The sequence below is a fragment of the Lithobates pipiens genome, unplaced genomic scaffold (assembly GCF_037356315.1).
Source record: "Lithobates pipiens isolate NorthernLeopardFrog02 unplaced genomic scaffold, aLitPip1_a1.2 Scaffold_3, whole genome shotgun sequence".
Taxonomy (NCBI): domain Eukaryota; kingdom Metazoa; phylum Chordata; class Amphibia; order Anura; family Ranidae; genus Lithobates; species Lithobates pipiens.
In genome coordinates this window covers 256023014-256038802 of record NW_027507790.1, presented here as the reverse complement: position 1 = coordinate 256038802, position 15789 = coordinate 256023014, and the positions used below count along the sequence as shown (strand labels likewise).

Sequence of the window (15789 nt, the reverse complement as noted above, 5' to 3'; positions counted from 1 at the left end):
AGTTTTAATTGGCCATAGATAATTATTTCAACAGCCAGTCATCAGAAAAGAAAAAATATATATATCCATTTGACTGAGAATCTTAAAATTTTCATCAACGGCCAGGTTTCCATGGTTGGAAATACCATACTGTACTGAGCCGTAATGCAAAAAGAAGAGTCACAGACGAGTCATAATACCTACCGGTTCATCAATGAGCTTTTCCTCTTTGGTGAGGAAGACCATCATATAGAGGAGACAGACCAGCATCCGGTGCGTTTCTGGGCGAGGAACGGGACCCCAGGCGTCTGCTAGGACACTCACCCAGTTCACGTCGCACAGCACAGCTCCCAGGAAGAGGAAGCAACTTTTGGGGCTACCTCGCTCCACCTAGAAGATGAGAACAAATATGGGATAAGAATAGAGGAAGTGTGACAAACCAAATCAGAGCATTGGTGGGAATCCTCAATTCCTATTGGTTTGGTGTGCTCCAATTACCTTGGGAGCAGGAAAAGGCAGGGTGGGAACAAACAAGGGGTGAGCGAACTCAGGGAGGGTGTTTACCATTATTGGGAACATGGATATAATGACTACCCCTACAGCCAGATAGCACCAGCACTGTAAGCCAGGCTGTGACCACCTTTACAGACTATAACATTGTTATACCCAGGAAGTGAACTAAACTGCAGCAAGCAAATGTCACCACAATATTCACAGAGCTCTGCAGTTTCCTTCATCATCCGCCTGCACACTGGACAATAATTCAGCATCATCACAACACTGACTTCTTATAATAGCAAGGTGGTGACACAGGAAGCTGAAAGGTGGACATAGGAAATGGCGGTGTCACCCTTCTGTCGGTGCAGTGTGGCAGAGGTGAACGAATCACAAACCTAAAAATATAAGTATTTCAAGTAAGTATTTAGAAGTTTGTCTTAAAGTAATTGTAAAGGATTTAATTTTTAAACAATCATCTCTATAATATACCTGCTGGAATTGCACAGAGTGACCCTGAAACTTCTGGGGTCCCCAGCCAGCGCTCCTGGCTTCTCCTCTTTGTCCAGTGCCCCCACATGAAGCCCACTTCCCTTGGGGGCACTTGTCCATGCTCGCTCCCCAGCCCCACTACTGCATCCATTAACACAGACAGCAGGACTCGGCCCCACCCCACCTCGTCACTGGCTTTGATTGACAGCACTGGGAGCCAATGGCTCCAGGTTCCCCCAGCAAAGCCAGTGAGACCCGGAAGTGAGGGGAAAGAAGAGCTGCAGACGTGCATGGCGCTGGATCAAATGAGGTTCAGGTAAATATAGGAGGGGGTTAGGGGCCAAGAGCGATGCCTAAACATTTTTTACCTTAATGCAAGGAATGCATTAACCACTTAAGGACCGCCCACCGCATATATACTGCTGCAGGGTGGCCCAATTGTGTGAAACGACATACCTGTATGTCATTGTGTGCACAAAACACTGTGGACGCTGCCCAGCGGGGGAGCCGACGCACAGGTCCAGCGGGCGTGATGTCCACTGGCCACCCGCGATCGCTCCACAGAAAGGCAGAACAGCGATCTCTCAATGTAAACGAAGCAGATCACCGTTCTGTCAGGGAAGTACAGTGCGATAGTCTGTTCCTAGTGATTAGGAACAGCGATCTCTCTCTACTCCCAGTCAGTCCCCTCCCCCCACAGTTAGAAACACTTCCCTAGGACACACTTAAAGTGGAGGGCCACCCAAAAAAAAAACAAGAAAAAAAACAAAAAACACCTTAATATTCTTAAAAAAATATTAAAAAAAAACACGTTTGAAAAAAATATATTTTTTTACTCACCAGCAACCAGTCTTCCTAATCTGCCTCTTCCTATTCCGCGGCGCTGTTTCTTCAATTCTTCCTCCTCGGCGAGCGGCCCTGTTGTCTTCTGGGACATGTGTGTCCCAGGAAACAACGGGGCCATTCACAAAGTGCCCGGCGGCTCGTGCATGTGCAGCAGGAAACGGGTAGTGAACCTGTAAGGCTCCACTGCCTGTTTCCCTTAGTTAGGATGGCTGCTGACTTTTTTTTTTTTTTTTTTAAACAGCCGGAACGTCCCTTCAACCCCTAGTGTTAACCCCTTCCCTGCCAGTGACATTTATACAGTAATCAATGGATCAGTTTAGCTCTGATCACTATAATAATATCACTGGTCCCATATCCATCGGAATGTTGCAGTCTCGCTAAACATTGCTGATTGCCACCATTAGTAGTAAAAAAAATGTATTATAGCAGAAAGTAAAAAATATAAATATCTTTTTTGTGTTTATAGCACAAAAAATAAAAACAGCAGAGGTGATCAAATACCACCAAAAGAAAGCTCTATTTGTGGGGACGACCACGCAATTGTCAGTTAAATCGACGCAGTACCGTATCGCGTACAAATGGCCTGGTCATTAAGGGGGTAAAACTTTCTGGGGCTTAAGTGGTTAAGGTAAAAAACATTGTTTAGGCTTTAGAACCACTTTGAGTTCCGCTGTAAATGAAAACGCGCGTGTTGACTTACTTTGAAGAATTCCTCCATTAGCATCTGGTCGGGGTACATGTCCTTCCAGGGTAGCTTTATGTATTCTGTGTGGTAGGCAAATAGGATGTACTCTGGGCTCATGGGGGCGGTACAGGATTCACAATAGTGCATTAGGTGCAGCCACAGCGCCCCTCGCTGGCCGGGCAGCAGGTGATCTGCAAGAAGGTCATAGAAATTGTTATAAAACACACTGAAATTTGTGTGAATAAGGAGTGCAGGTGAACCACAGCAACAAAAAGGATGAGACGATGCAAGCACTTTAGTACTTTACTCACCCTGGAATTTCTGGTGTAGGGTGAGGATACAATCAGAAAACAGCTGGACCATTCCCATTGCAGTGGGGGTGTCATTCTCTAGCCAGGGGTAAAAGCGCTGAGTGCTAAAAGGTAATAAAACATATTTAAGCCAAGTCAAGGGATGTATTACTCTATATCTGCCTTAACGCTTTACAGGTCAGTACAGATAAAATAGCATTGATACAGTATATATTGTCTCTTCCCAAGTTGTTTGGCGTTCACTTATCTTGATAACATTTCTATTTAACTCAGAATCTGCTGAGCGAAAGAAAATCAGAATGCTTAACCCCTTCACGCCTAATGGTAATACAAATGTTAATGGCTAAGCACAGTTTTGCAACTTTAACATGTGTTTATAAACCTGTACAGATCATCACAGCTACTTTGTGCATCCAGGTGGATTATACCACGTTTTTTTCAGGACAAATTGGGCTTTCTTTTGGTGGTAAATGGTAATGATATGTCCAGATTTTTTATCATCAAAAGCAGTTTTAATTTTGTCGACTAAAACATTTTAGTCAACCAAATGAATACCATTTGTGTCGACTAAAATACGATTAAAATAATTGGGATGGCTAAAATACGACTAAATCTAAAATGGCATTTTAGTCAAAAGACTAAAACGGGACTAAAACTAAAATGCAATTTTAGTCAAAAGACTAAGACTAAAACTAAATTGAAATTTGACTTAGAAATGAACACCGGTCTGTAGTGCATGTTCATACCTCAATACCATAAATAATAACATATGAGATTTTTTCACTCCAGCAGTATATAATGAGTTTGGAAAATGTAGAGAAATGTAGAGAAATGTTAACTAATGCATTACAATTTAATTACAACCATTAGATTTTAGCGGAGATTTAGACGGCTAAATACGACTAAAACTAAAACAATTGCAGAAGACTAAAACGGGACTAAAACTAAAATGCCATTTTAGTCCTAAGATTAAGACTAAATCGAAATTTGCTTCCAAAATTAACACTGAACAAAAGAAAACTGGCTCAAAATCATAAAAAATAAACAAATCAATTTTTTTTTGTAATTTATCTGTACATTTCTACTATGATTTGCTATTATAAAAAGAACAATCCAAAATAAAATTCCCCTGCTCCTGACGATTGCAGCGATACCACATACCGTATTTTTCAGACCATAAGATGCACTCCCCCCCCCCCCCCCCAATAAAAAATATGGGGGGAAAATGTCTGTCTTATGGTGCCATGCTAGTCCCAGAAGACAGACATCCCAGGCCTTCACGAGCATCGGGTGATCTCCCAGCTGGGCCCGACACCTGCTGAGAAGACAGAGCAGCCTGAGCAATGGCACAGGTCAGGCTGCATTTATGGCACAGGTCGGGCTGCATTTATGGCACAGGTCGGGCTGCATTTATGGCACTGGTCAGGCTGCATTTATGGCACTGGTCAGGCTGCATTTATGGCACTGGTCAGGCTGCATTTATGGCACTGGTCAGGCTGCATTTATGGCACTGGTCAGGCTGCATTTATGGCACTGGTCAGGCTGCATTTATGGCACTGGTCAGGCTGCATTTATGGCACTGGTCAGGCTGCATTTATGGCAATGGTCAGGCTGCATTTATGGCAATGGTCTGCATTTCCTGGGCACTGGAAACTATTTTAGTACACCATTTGGTTCAGAATATTTTTTTTCTTGTTTTCCTCCTCTAAAACCTAGGTGCATCTTATGGTCAAGCTGCATCTTATGGAGCAAAAAATACGGTATGTGTATGTTAGTGGTTGTTTGTGCCCGTAGTACAGCCCAGAAACAATAGTGTGCTTTTTTTTTTATCCTATCAAACACACTGACACCAATTTAAAAAAAAATTACCCAAAACATGCTGACCATGACACCCGACACCATCTCATCCGATGCTACTCGCAAAGACCAGATGGATGGCGGTCCTATTTTGCATCCATCTAGCGGATTGGATCAGATGTAAAAGGACAAGTGGTCCGTTTCCATCCAATTTCCCCATAGAGGAGAGCGGGACGGTGTCTGTGTGCGCTCTGCTCAGCGACACGATCCCCCCCGCTGAGCAAGTGGAATCCACTGTATGGAGGCACCGAAGTAAAAGAGGCCTAATTTTCAATATTAAATTTTTTTTTATATACACTTTTTTTTTTTTTTTTTGTTTACAATTATCCTCACGTGCAGGGAGAGAAAGATACAATGCATCGTCCTCTTCATTCAGAAGAGGAAGAAAACAAAGGGGCGGGCTCACAGTGACTCATCACTGTGATAGCCAATCCAAGGCGATCAGGTGACCGCAGCCGAGAGTCCCAGGTTCTGATTGTTAGTACGAGACCCAGGGCTCCCGCTGAGACCCGGTGCATCGCACTCCCAGCACAAAGGGAGATACACAAATATGCGGCCCTGCGGGAAAAAATGCCCACTTCCATGAGGCTGTATGTATATGTGCAGTCAGCTGGGAGGGGTTGCAGGGTAACTCTACCTTTGGCACCATACTACACCTGTATTTAGAGTGACAGCATGCCCAGGTTCTTCTTCCATGCAGTACATGGCATGTCTGAGGTTTCTGCCCACACAGCCGCATCCTTCATTCAGGGAGATCTGTGAATGAATTAACTACAAGTCCTGTCCGCCAGTGCACAGATGAACTTGTAGTTCACAGTGGAACACAAGACTGCGGTGACCAGTGACACTTTCTCCAGCAATTTCATAGTTTCATAGTTTCATAGTTAGTAAGGTTGAATAAAGACACCAGTCCATCCAGTTCAACCTGAGTGAGTGTCTACAATTGCCCCTATCCCTGTATATTGAACACTCAAATCGGTCCCTACCCTCAAGGAGCCCACAATCCAAGGTCCCCATTCATATACTAGGGCCAAATTTGGACAGAAGCCAATTAACCTAACTGCATGTCTTTGGATTGTGGGAGGAAACCGGAGTACCCGGAGAAAACCCACGCAGGCACAGGGAGAACATGCAAACTCCAGGCAGGTAGTGTCATGGTTGGGATTTGAACCAGCGACCCTTTTTACTGCTAGGTGAGAGTGCTAACCACTACACCACTGTGCCACCCTATTTGAAAGCTCGTACCTGGGTATCGACAGAGATCTAGGGAAAGAGTCAGCAGGAGCCTTGCAGAACACCAACAATCCATTGATGTAATGCTTTGTTAGGCTCATATGGAAAAAATCTATACGGTATTTGCCAGAAAAAAAAAAAAGGAGTGCATCTAAGTAAATGTAATATTTTTTTTTCTAAAAGGTGGACCTTAAAACTCTGCGGTCTCCCACATATTTTAGAAAAAGCATCTGGCATATGAACAGCATCTCTTCCATGCAGAAATGAATGAGCACTGTACAGTCTATGGCTCAGTGAACCCAGTTTTAGCACCACGTGAGGTCCAGTGAAATGAACTGCTTACAGCTAATGTACATAGAGTAACATAATTCCTGTACTGTGGATCTTTTCCTGAGGGGCTTCTATTAAAGTCCCAACCTTCCCCCTTATTTACCAGTACCGTGGATGTAAAGACAGGAGTTAGATGCAAAGTTTTGGCACAGCAAAGTGTAGATTGTCAATTTCCTTTAATTAAAATGATAAGGATTTACTGTATTTTGTAGGAGCCTCTGCCAGCTTTTTTTTATAAGTATTTCGTAAGAACTTCTGCCTCGCTGCAAAACACACACTATATTGCTAAAAGTATTAGGACACCTGCCTTTACACGCACATGAACATTAATGGCATCCCAGTCTTAGTCCGTAGGGTTCAATATTGAGTTGGTCCACCCTTTACAGCTATAACAGCTTCAACTCTTCTGGGAAGGCTGTCCACAAGGTTTAGGAGTGTGTCTATGGGAAAGTTTGACCATTCTTCCAGAAGCACATTTGTGAAGTCAGCCGCTTAGTTCCAGCGAAGGGAACTCTAAAGCCGCGTTCACACGGGCGGATTGTATGGCCTACTTAGTCCGTCATACAATCCGACAGACAGTCCGTCATACTTTCCAATGAATGGACTTGACCACACACGGATGCACAAACAGTCCGTTGAAAGCTTGCGCGATGACGTGTACAGCATGTACGACGGGACTAGAAATAGGAAATCCAATACACAGCAATGCAACCTTCTGCCGTGTAAATCCTTTCTGAGCATGCGCCATTCTTAGTCCGTCGAACTAGCCTACTCACGAGCGGATTGTCCGCTGAAACCAAAGTATGACGGACAATATTACGGAAATTCCGAAATACTTAGTCCGCCAGACTGCACGCTGAAAAAGTCAGCTGAAGCCCACACACGAGCGGACTGTCCGCTGAAATGTGTTTCGGCGGACTAAGTAGGCCATACAATCCGCCCGTGTGTACGCGGCTTAAGGCCCTCTTTCACACTGGTTCCACTTCAAAACTGCATGGGGTATGTCCTATGCCTACATGCTTTTTTTGAGTTTTTTTTTAATGCAAAAGCGCTTGAAAAACTCCTCTGTGTGAAAGGGCGTCAGCATACCAAGACATTTCGGAAAATTTCATGCTCCTGACTTTGTGGGAACAGTTTGATGATCCCAAGCTGCTTGCTGCGGGGCCACTCAGCAGGAGGGAGGATCCAGGATGCTCTGTGCAAAACCATTACACAGAGCAGGTATAACATGTTATTTATTTTTTAACAATCGCTGTAAATTCATTTGCGCAGCACAGACCAGTTCAAAGTCCTTTTGAGATTTTTTGGTCTAAAGCTTGTCCCTCATGTCTAAAGACGGACACACTCCTGTTTATTCATGCGGAACCAGTGTGTTTTTGGATCCTTGAAAGAGACCAGAACAACCAGTGAAGGACAATCAAAGACTGAGATAATGTACAAAAAAAAAAAAGAGGAGACATACCTGTTCTCTCCTGAATCCAAAACCATCAGCCAGGGCTTGAAAAGCTCCGTAAGCACTGAATGCAGCGATTTCAGCCCTGTCAACAATAAGAATGTGAATATAGCACATGGTATGATAGTTTCTTTTTTTTTTTTTCTATACAAAAACTGTTTAAGACTAGATTTTTAGATTACCTTCCAACTTTCTGAAATGAGAAAGAAGGACACCTATTAGCAAAAGCATGTAGGCATAGGACATACCCCATGCAACCACCCCCCCCCCCCCAAAAGGAAAAATAAATAAAAAAAAGATTGGTTAAAGGGGTTGTAAAGCTTTCTGTTTTTTCACCTTCATACATCGTATGCATGAAGGTAAAAAAACACCCGAGACCCGAATCTCCTTGGGCGCGATCCCTCGTTGCTTTCCCCAAGCTCTAGTCTACTCTTCATTGGATGATTGATAGCAGTGCAGCCACTGGTTCCTGCTGCTTTCAATCAAATCAATAACGCAGTGTGCCGGGGGGCGGGGCCGAGTCATACACTTGGTGGCTATGGCCGCCGAGTGTATCACACGGCAGCACGCCCGCAAGGTAACCCCCTTGGGAGAGAGCTTTCCAGAGGGGGTTACCTCTTGCGGGAGGAGCTGAGAGAGCCGCCGTGGGACCCCAGAAGAGGACGATCAGGCCACTCTGTGCAAAACGAACTGCACAGTGGAGGTAAGTATGAATTTTTTTTTTAAAACAAAACAAACCTTTAGACCCCTTTCACACTGGGGCGCTTTGCAGGTGCTACAGTGCTAAAAATAGTGCCTGAAAAGTGCCCTGAAAGAGCCACTCCAAGGGCGTTTTTCACACTGGAGCGGTGCACTGGCAGGACGGTAAAAAAAAAAGTCCTGCAAGCCACATCTTTGAAGCGGTGAAGGAGCGGCATGTTTACCACTCCTTCACCGCTTCTGCCCATTGAAATTAATGGGGCAGCACGGCTATACCGCCAGCAAAGCACCGCTGCAGCAGCAATTTGCGGTGGTTTTAACCCTTTCTTGGCCACTAGCAGGGGGTAAAAATAGCGCACTTTTACCACTGGCGCCCACACCACCCCAGTGTGAAAGGGGCCTAAGTATCCCTTTAAACCCACAAGTGCTTTTTACCACTACTATTCCTTCATATTGGCTTTTAGTATTTACAAATGCAGCGATTTAGAGATTGGATGAAAGGTTTAGCACTGGGAAACACTTTTTGATAAATAGTACATTTTATATACAACTATATAGATAAGACCAAAATGAGGGACAAATGAGGAGGAAAGAGGGACAGAGAAACTTTGTTCCAAATCAGAGAAGTTGGGAGCTACAGTCCCTTGCAAAAGTATTCACCCCCTTGGCTTTTTACCTATTTTGTTACATTACAGCCTTTATTTCAATGTTTTTTTAATCTGAATTATATGTGATGGATTAGAACACAATAGTCTAAGTTGGTGAAGTAAAATTAGATAAATATATACATAAAACTATTTTTCAGAAATAAAAAACTGATAATTGGCACGTGCGTATGTATTCACCCCCTTTGTTATGAAGCCCATAAAAAGCTCTGGTGCAACCAATTACCTTCAGAAGTCACATAATTGGTGAAATGATGTCCACCTGTGTGCAATCTAAGTGTCACATGATCTGTCATTACATATACACACCTTTTTGAAAGGCCCCAGAGGCTGCAACACCTAAGCTAGAGGCACCACTAACCAAACACTGCCATTAAGACCAAGGAACTCTTCAAACAAGTAAGGGACAATGTTGTTGAAAAATACAAGTCAGAGTTAGGGATCATCAAAAATGTGGATATTTTTTTATAACCTAGGAGCACCTTTAAATCTATCATAACCAAATGGAAAGAACATGGCACAACAGCAAACCTGCCAAGAGACGGCCGCACCCCGAAACTCACAGACCGGGCAAGGAGGGCATTAATCAGAGAGGCAGCACAGAGACATAAGGTAACCCTGGAGGAGCTGCAGAGTTCCACAGCAGAGACTGGAGTATCTGTACATAGGACGACAATAAGCCGTACGCTCCATAGAGTTGGGCTTTATGGCAGAGTGGTCAGAAGAAAGACGTTACTTTCAGCAAAAAACAAAATGGCACGTTTTGAGTTTGTGAAAAGGCATGTGGGAAACTCCCAAAATGTATGGAGGAAGGTGCTCTGTTCTGATGAGACTAAAATTTAACTTTTTGGCCATCAAAGAAAACGCTATGTTTGGCGCAAACCCAACACATCACATCACCCAAAGAACACCATCCCCACTGTGAAACATGATGGTGGTTGCATCATGCTGTGGGGATGTTTTTCAGCAGTCGGTACTGGGAAACTGGTCAGAGTTGAGGGAAAGATGGATGGTGCTAAATACAGGGATATTCTTGAGCAAAACCTGTACCACTCTGTGTGTGATTTGAGGCTAGGATGGAGGTTCACCTTCCAGCAGGACAATGACCCCAAACACACTGCTAAAGCAACACTCAAAGCCCAGACCTCAATCCAATAGAAAATCTATGGTCAGACTTAAAGATTGCTGTTCACATGCGCAAATCATCCAACTTGAAGGTGCTGGAGCAGTTTTGCAAGGAGGAAAAATCCCAGTGGTAAGATGTGGCAAGCTCATAGAGACTTATCCAAAGCGCCTTGGAGCTGTGATAGCTGCAAAAGGTGGCTCTACAAAAGTATTGACTTTAGGGGGGTGAATAGTTATTCACTTTTACTTTTTCTGTTATTTTGTCCTATTTGTTGTTTGCTTCACAATAAAAAAAGAAATAAAAAAAATCTTCCAAGTTGTAGGCATGTTCTATAAATTAAATGACGCAAATCCTCAAACAATCGATGTTAATTCCAGGTTGTGAGGCAACAAATCATGAGTTTTGGTGGGCCTCTCTGATTAATGCCCTCCTTGACCAGTCCCTGAGTTTTGGTGTGCGGCCGTCTCTTGACAGGATGCTGTTGTGCCATATTCTTTCCATTTGGTTATGATGGATTTGATGGTGCTCCTAGGGATCAAAGATTTGGATTTTTTTTTATAACCTAACCCTGACCTATACTGCTCAACAACATCGTCCCTTACTTGTTTGGAGAGTTCCTTGGTCTTCATGGCAGTGTTTGGTTAGTGGTGCCTCTTGCTTAGGTGTTGCAGCCTCTGGGCTCTTTCAAAAAGGTGTATATATGTAATAACAGATCATGTGACACTTAGATTGCACACAGGTGGACAGCATTTCACTAATTATGTGACTTCTGAAGGTAATTGGTGGCACCAGGCTTTTTATGGGCTTCATAACAAAGGGGGTGAATACATACGCACATGCCAATTATCAGTTTTTTACTTCTGAAAAATAGTTTTACGTATATATTTTTCTAATTTTACTTCACCAACTTAGAATAATGTGTTCTGATCCATCACAGATAATTCAGATTAAAAAAAACATTGAAGTCTGTAATGTAACAAAATAGGTAAAAAGCCAAGGAGGGGTTGAATACTTTTGCAAAGCACTGCATATCACAGCATAGTACAGGAGGAAGCCAAATAATGTCTGCAATACTAATGAAATGGGTCATTACCTGTCTGCACAGCGTGGCTTCCCATGGGCTCCAGTTTGATGCCGAGGACCTCGTAATCAATTAGACTTTTCACCAGATATTCTAGGAAGATCTTCACTTCTGACATGTACAGACTCCACTTGGACAGTAAGCCAAAGCTCTGAAAGTCCGACTTGGACAAACGCAGTTTGTAGAAGAAGTCTGAAAGCCATTTGATAGTCTCCAGGACCTGTGAATTGAATGTCCATAAACAATCCATAAGCTGAATTAGTAAATACAGCAATCAGAAATATGTTGAAGACCAATTTTTTTTACATTTTAATTACATTTCTACATTGACTGGAGAAGGAAAAGAACCGCATTCATGTTTTAACTGTGGTCTGTGACTCAGTTGTGGAGTTTACACCACATGCAATCCAGTGCGGTTTTTTTTTTTCCCGTCAGAAAAGCATGGAAAGTAGGTTATATGGTTTCCAATGGCATAGTTCACACCAGTATGGTCAGTTCCAGTGCTTTCCAGTCCCAGAAAAAAAAAAAAAAAAAAAAATAGAACATGCTGCATTTTTTCTGCACTAAACTGTACTGGAACGTGGTAAAACGCATAAAAAATAATCAATGGTGAAGATCTTGCCGAGTACCTGGGCCATCTCTCCACATGGCTCAGGTACGTCGACGACATTGATGTGCCTGAAACTTCAAAACAGGCTGCTTGAGCGAGGCTACAGCAGTTGCTGCTTGTGCAAAGCCTATAATAGAACGGCCCAACAACCATGGGAAGATCTCTTATTTAAACACAAATCAAAAGGGCGACAAGGATGATGATTCTATGTGCATAGTTGGAGTTTTTCTCAAATCACAAAAAGACAAAATCAGAGAAATCATTCAGAAACACTGGTCCATACTTAATACAGATGATTATAACGTTTAATCATTTCTACCCGAGACTCCCTCAGTTTGACGAGCTTCTTTTCTAAAAGATAAGCTAGTCAAAAGTGAGAATCAGAAAAGGCCCAACAAAAAACACTGCTCCCTTTATGGCACCTACCCATGTGGGCATTGTGCCTATTGCCCACTAATCAGAAAAGAAAAATCCTTTCCTCTCCCAAATGGCCAAATCTTTAATCCCAAACATTTTGCCAACTGTCAAACAAGTGGAGTTGTTCATATGATGGTATGTGAATGTGGGGCCTTCTATATAGGCATAACCAACCAGAAATTCTGGTGTAGACCTTTGAAGCATGTCTATAGCATGGAAATTGGGAATAGATACCTTCCTCTAGGCAGACATGTAGTCCTACAGCACAACTATAGGATTCCCAAAGTTTCTTTCACCGTCCTCGATTGGATTCATATACGAGATCGAGGCGGTGATTGGAACAAAACACTACTTCAACACGAACAAAGATGGATATTTGGACTCCAGGCTACTGTTTTTTCCAGGCCTAAACAAGTCCATTTCTTATGCACCCTTTCTTAACCACTTCCGGACTGCCCACCGTCATTATACGTTGGTACTTTGAAGAGGAATATCGTTGTTATGGCAGCAGCTATAAAACGCGGAATCGCCGCAAGATCACTTTTATTGACGGCAGAAGAGGGCCGCCCGCGGCACGCTCCGGTGCCCTCCGCGGCTTACCAGAGCCGTCGGCAATGGCGGAGGCGATCGGATCCATTCTCTAGCCTCACATGGAGACGAGTGAGGGGAAGACCCCCACCTGTCTCTATATCATTACAGGGCGGAAGCGACTTTAAAACGTCACTTCCCACAGCTCTTAAAGGGCCATTTTTTTTTAAATTACATTTTTATTTATTTTTATTACTGCATTTTAGTGTAAATATGAGATCTGAAATATTTTTGACTCCAGATCTCATATTTAAGAGGTCCTGTCATGCAAGGGATGTTTACGTTCCATGTAATAGGAATAAAAGTGACACAATTAAAAGGTAAAACATTTTTTTAAACACACCCCATCCAGACGAGCTCGCGTGCAGAAGTGAATGCATACGTGAGTAGCGTCCGCATATGAAAACGGTGTTCAAACCACAAATGTGAGATATCGCCGCGATCGGTAGAGCGAGAGCAATAATTCTAACTCCTCTGTAACTCAAAACATTCAACCTGTAGAATTTTTTAAACATCGCCTATGGATATTTTTAAGGGTAAAATTTTGTTGCCATTCCACGAGCAGGCGCAATTTTGAAGCGTGACATGCTGGGTATCAATTTACTCGGCGTAACATTATGTAACAATATAAAAAAAAAAAAAAAAATTGGCTAACTTTACTGTTGTCTTATTTTTTAATTGAAAAAAAGTGTATTTTTTTCCAAAAAAAGTGTGCTTGTCAGACCGCTGCGCAAATACGGTGTGACAGAAAGTATTGCAACGACCGCCATTTTATTCATATTAAGTAATTTTCTAGCAAAAAAGCCTGTTTTGAACTTCTCAGAAAAATCTCAGAGAGAGGCTTGGTCCTTAAGTGGTTAAAGGTTTTGCATCGGGAAAAACTAGCTAGGTCCTTTTTTTTTTTTACCGGTATGTTAAACAAAGGTTTTATTTAAAAAAAAAAAAAAATACGGTGCATACATGTTATATTGATTTTGTACATAAAGTTAAAAAGAACGTTACATTGCATATCTCAAGTACTGTATATAAGAAGCAGGTACACTTTGCCATAAGGGCCAGTTCTAGGATTGCGTATATTACAAATAAAAGGAGGTTATATTCAGAGGTACATGTCCTAGTAGTGATTGCAAGCTGCTATGGTTACACTACACTATCCACAGGTATCAGACTCTTGTAACCACCGGTCCCATATCTTATATTTTTCGGGACAGCCTCTATTTATATATACATTTTTTTGTACGGTAAAGTATTATTCACTTCAAGTTTCCAGTCTATCATCTTAGGGGGTGAATGTCTCATCCATATTTTGGCTATGATTTTCCTAGCTGAAAATAGTGTATTGTGCAAAAATATTTTGGTATACTTGTCAATGGTATCAGGTAGGATACCAAGAAGGCACGGTTTTGGATAACTAGCTAGGTCCTTAGGGAGGATTAATGTTGAATTCAAATAAACTATCAATGTCCAGTCCAGAAAAAATGTTCTTGACTGTACAGATATGTATATAAACATTCCCCACCCCCCTTTTCTCACTATCTTGGGAAGATGCACCTTATATATTGCTCATTAGAATTTCTATATCAATATTTAATATGAAGAATAATGAATAAACAAACGATTTAAGATTGAAATACCAATTAAAATGCTTTTATATAACTGCCATATATTTTGTTTGTCTTTCAACAGATTCCTGTGACAGGCCGTGCTGCTCCTCCTTTGGGTCTTGCTTTTGGGGGGTGTGCTGTCTCCTCCGCTCGGCTCCCCCGCACGGTGGGGGAGACGTGACTCTTCACGATTCTCCCCATAGCATCCCCGCAGTTGTGCTTTTGGCCACTGGGGGGAGCCTGTACTGTGCCGGTGTTCTGTCAAAAAGTGTCCGGCCATCGGATAGTGTCCGCCCCGTACTGCGCAGGCACGGTGCTTGTGCAGTACGGAGGAGAAGGAGCCCCCGAAAGTCTCAGAAGAAGAACAGCGCCTGCGCACTGAGTTCAGGTGGAAGCCCCACCATCCAAGTGGACATACAGTTGCACATAGTAACAGGGCCGTTCACCATGCTTCGGGCACGGCCTCGCTTCGATTGGCTATTTTTTATTCTAACTCTATGTACACTTGGATGGTGGGGCTTGAACCTGGACCAGGCGCCGTTTATCTTCAGAGATGTTCGGCTTCTCCTGGTCCTCCACAAGCGCAGTACAGGGCGGACACTATCCGATGGGAGACACTATTTGATACATCACCTGCAGCGTCCCTTGCTCGCAGCTTCTTGCCGCATATGAGCGTGAAATACTGGAGTCATGCATTTGCAGTGAAGACGGCGGGGGATGCTGGGGCCTTTGGCCTTTCCGGAACACCAATGGGGCCACGTTGATGCCGCCAGTGACGGGGGGGGGGGGGAACCACACCTGCAACGCTCCAATGAATATCAATTTGAGGGTATTTAAGAGCCACTCCCCTCCAGTGGATCTTGGGGTGATCCCTGGAGGACCAATAATGCTCATATCATGAAAAGAAGGCAGAACAGTAAAGCCCCATACACACTATCAGTTTTCTGCTGAGTTTTGCCTTCAGATTTACCAAAACCATATAATATGAGGTCAAACCTTAGGAGTTTCAATTTGTATGCCAACAGGCAGGCCCTTGTACTACATGGTTTTGGTAAACCTGAAGGAAAAACTCAGCAGAAAAACTGATAGTGTGTATGGGGCTTAAGTGTCGTTTTTGGACACACTGGCTGGATGTGTACCCCATTAATTATTTACATTCTTGCACACATTTTTTCTTAAAGATCGGCTTTCCAACACCCAATCTTGACTTTTGCATATGGGCGCATACTGTACATCCTTGCCAAGTTATCTTTCACTATATTCCTAACACTGAAAAGGTAAAACATTAATTTTACTTCAACAACTTTGTCCACTTAAT

General features: G+C 43.0%; 1 protein-coding gene across 1 annotated transcript in view; it reads right to left on the bottom strand.

Moving 5' to 3' along the window:
• EPG5 (ectopic P-granules 5 autophagy tethering factor) overlaps positions 1-15789 on the bottom strand; it is a gene marked incomplete in the record, with an annotated part of 249948 nt that overhangs the window by 39663 nt on the left and 194496 nt on the right. The window contains 5 exon segments of the mRNA XM_077463073.1: positions 184-369; positions 2513-2688; positions 2809-2912; positions 7691-7766; positions 11265-11472. Coding sequence (XP_077319199.1) covers positions 184-369; positions 2513-2688; positions 2809-2912; positions 7691-7766; positions 11265-11472 — 750 coding nt within the window.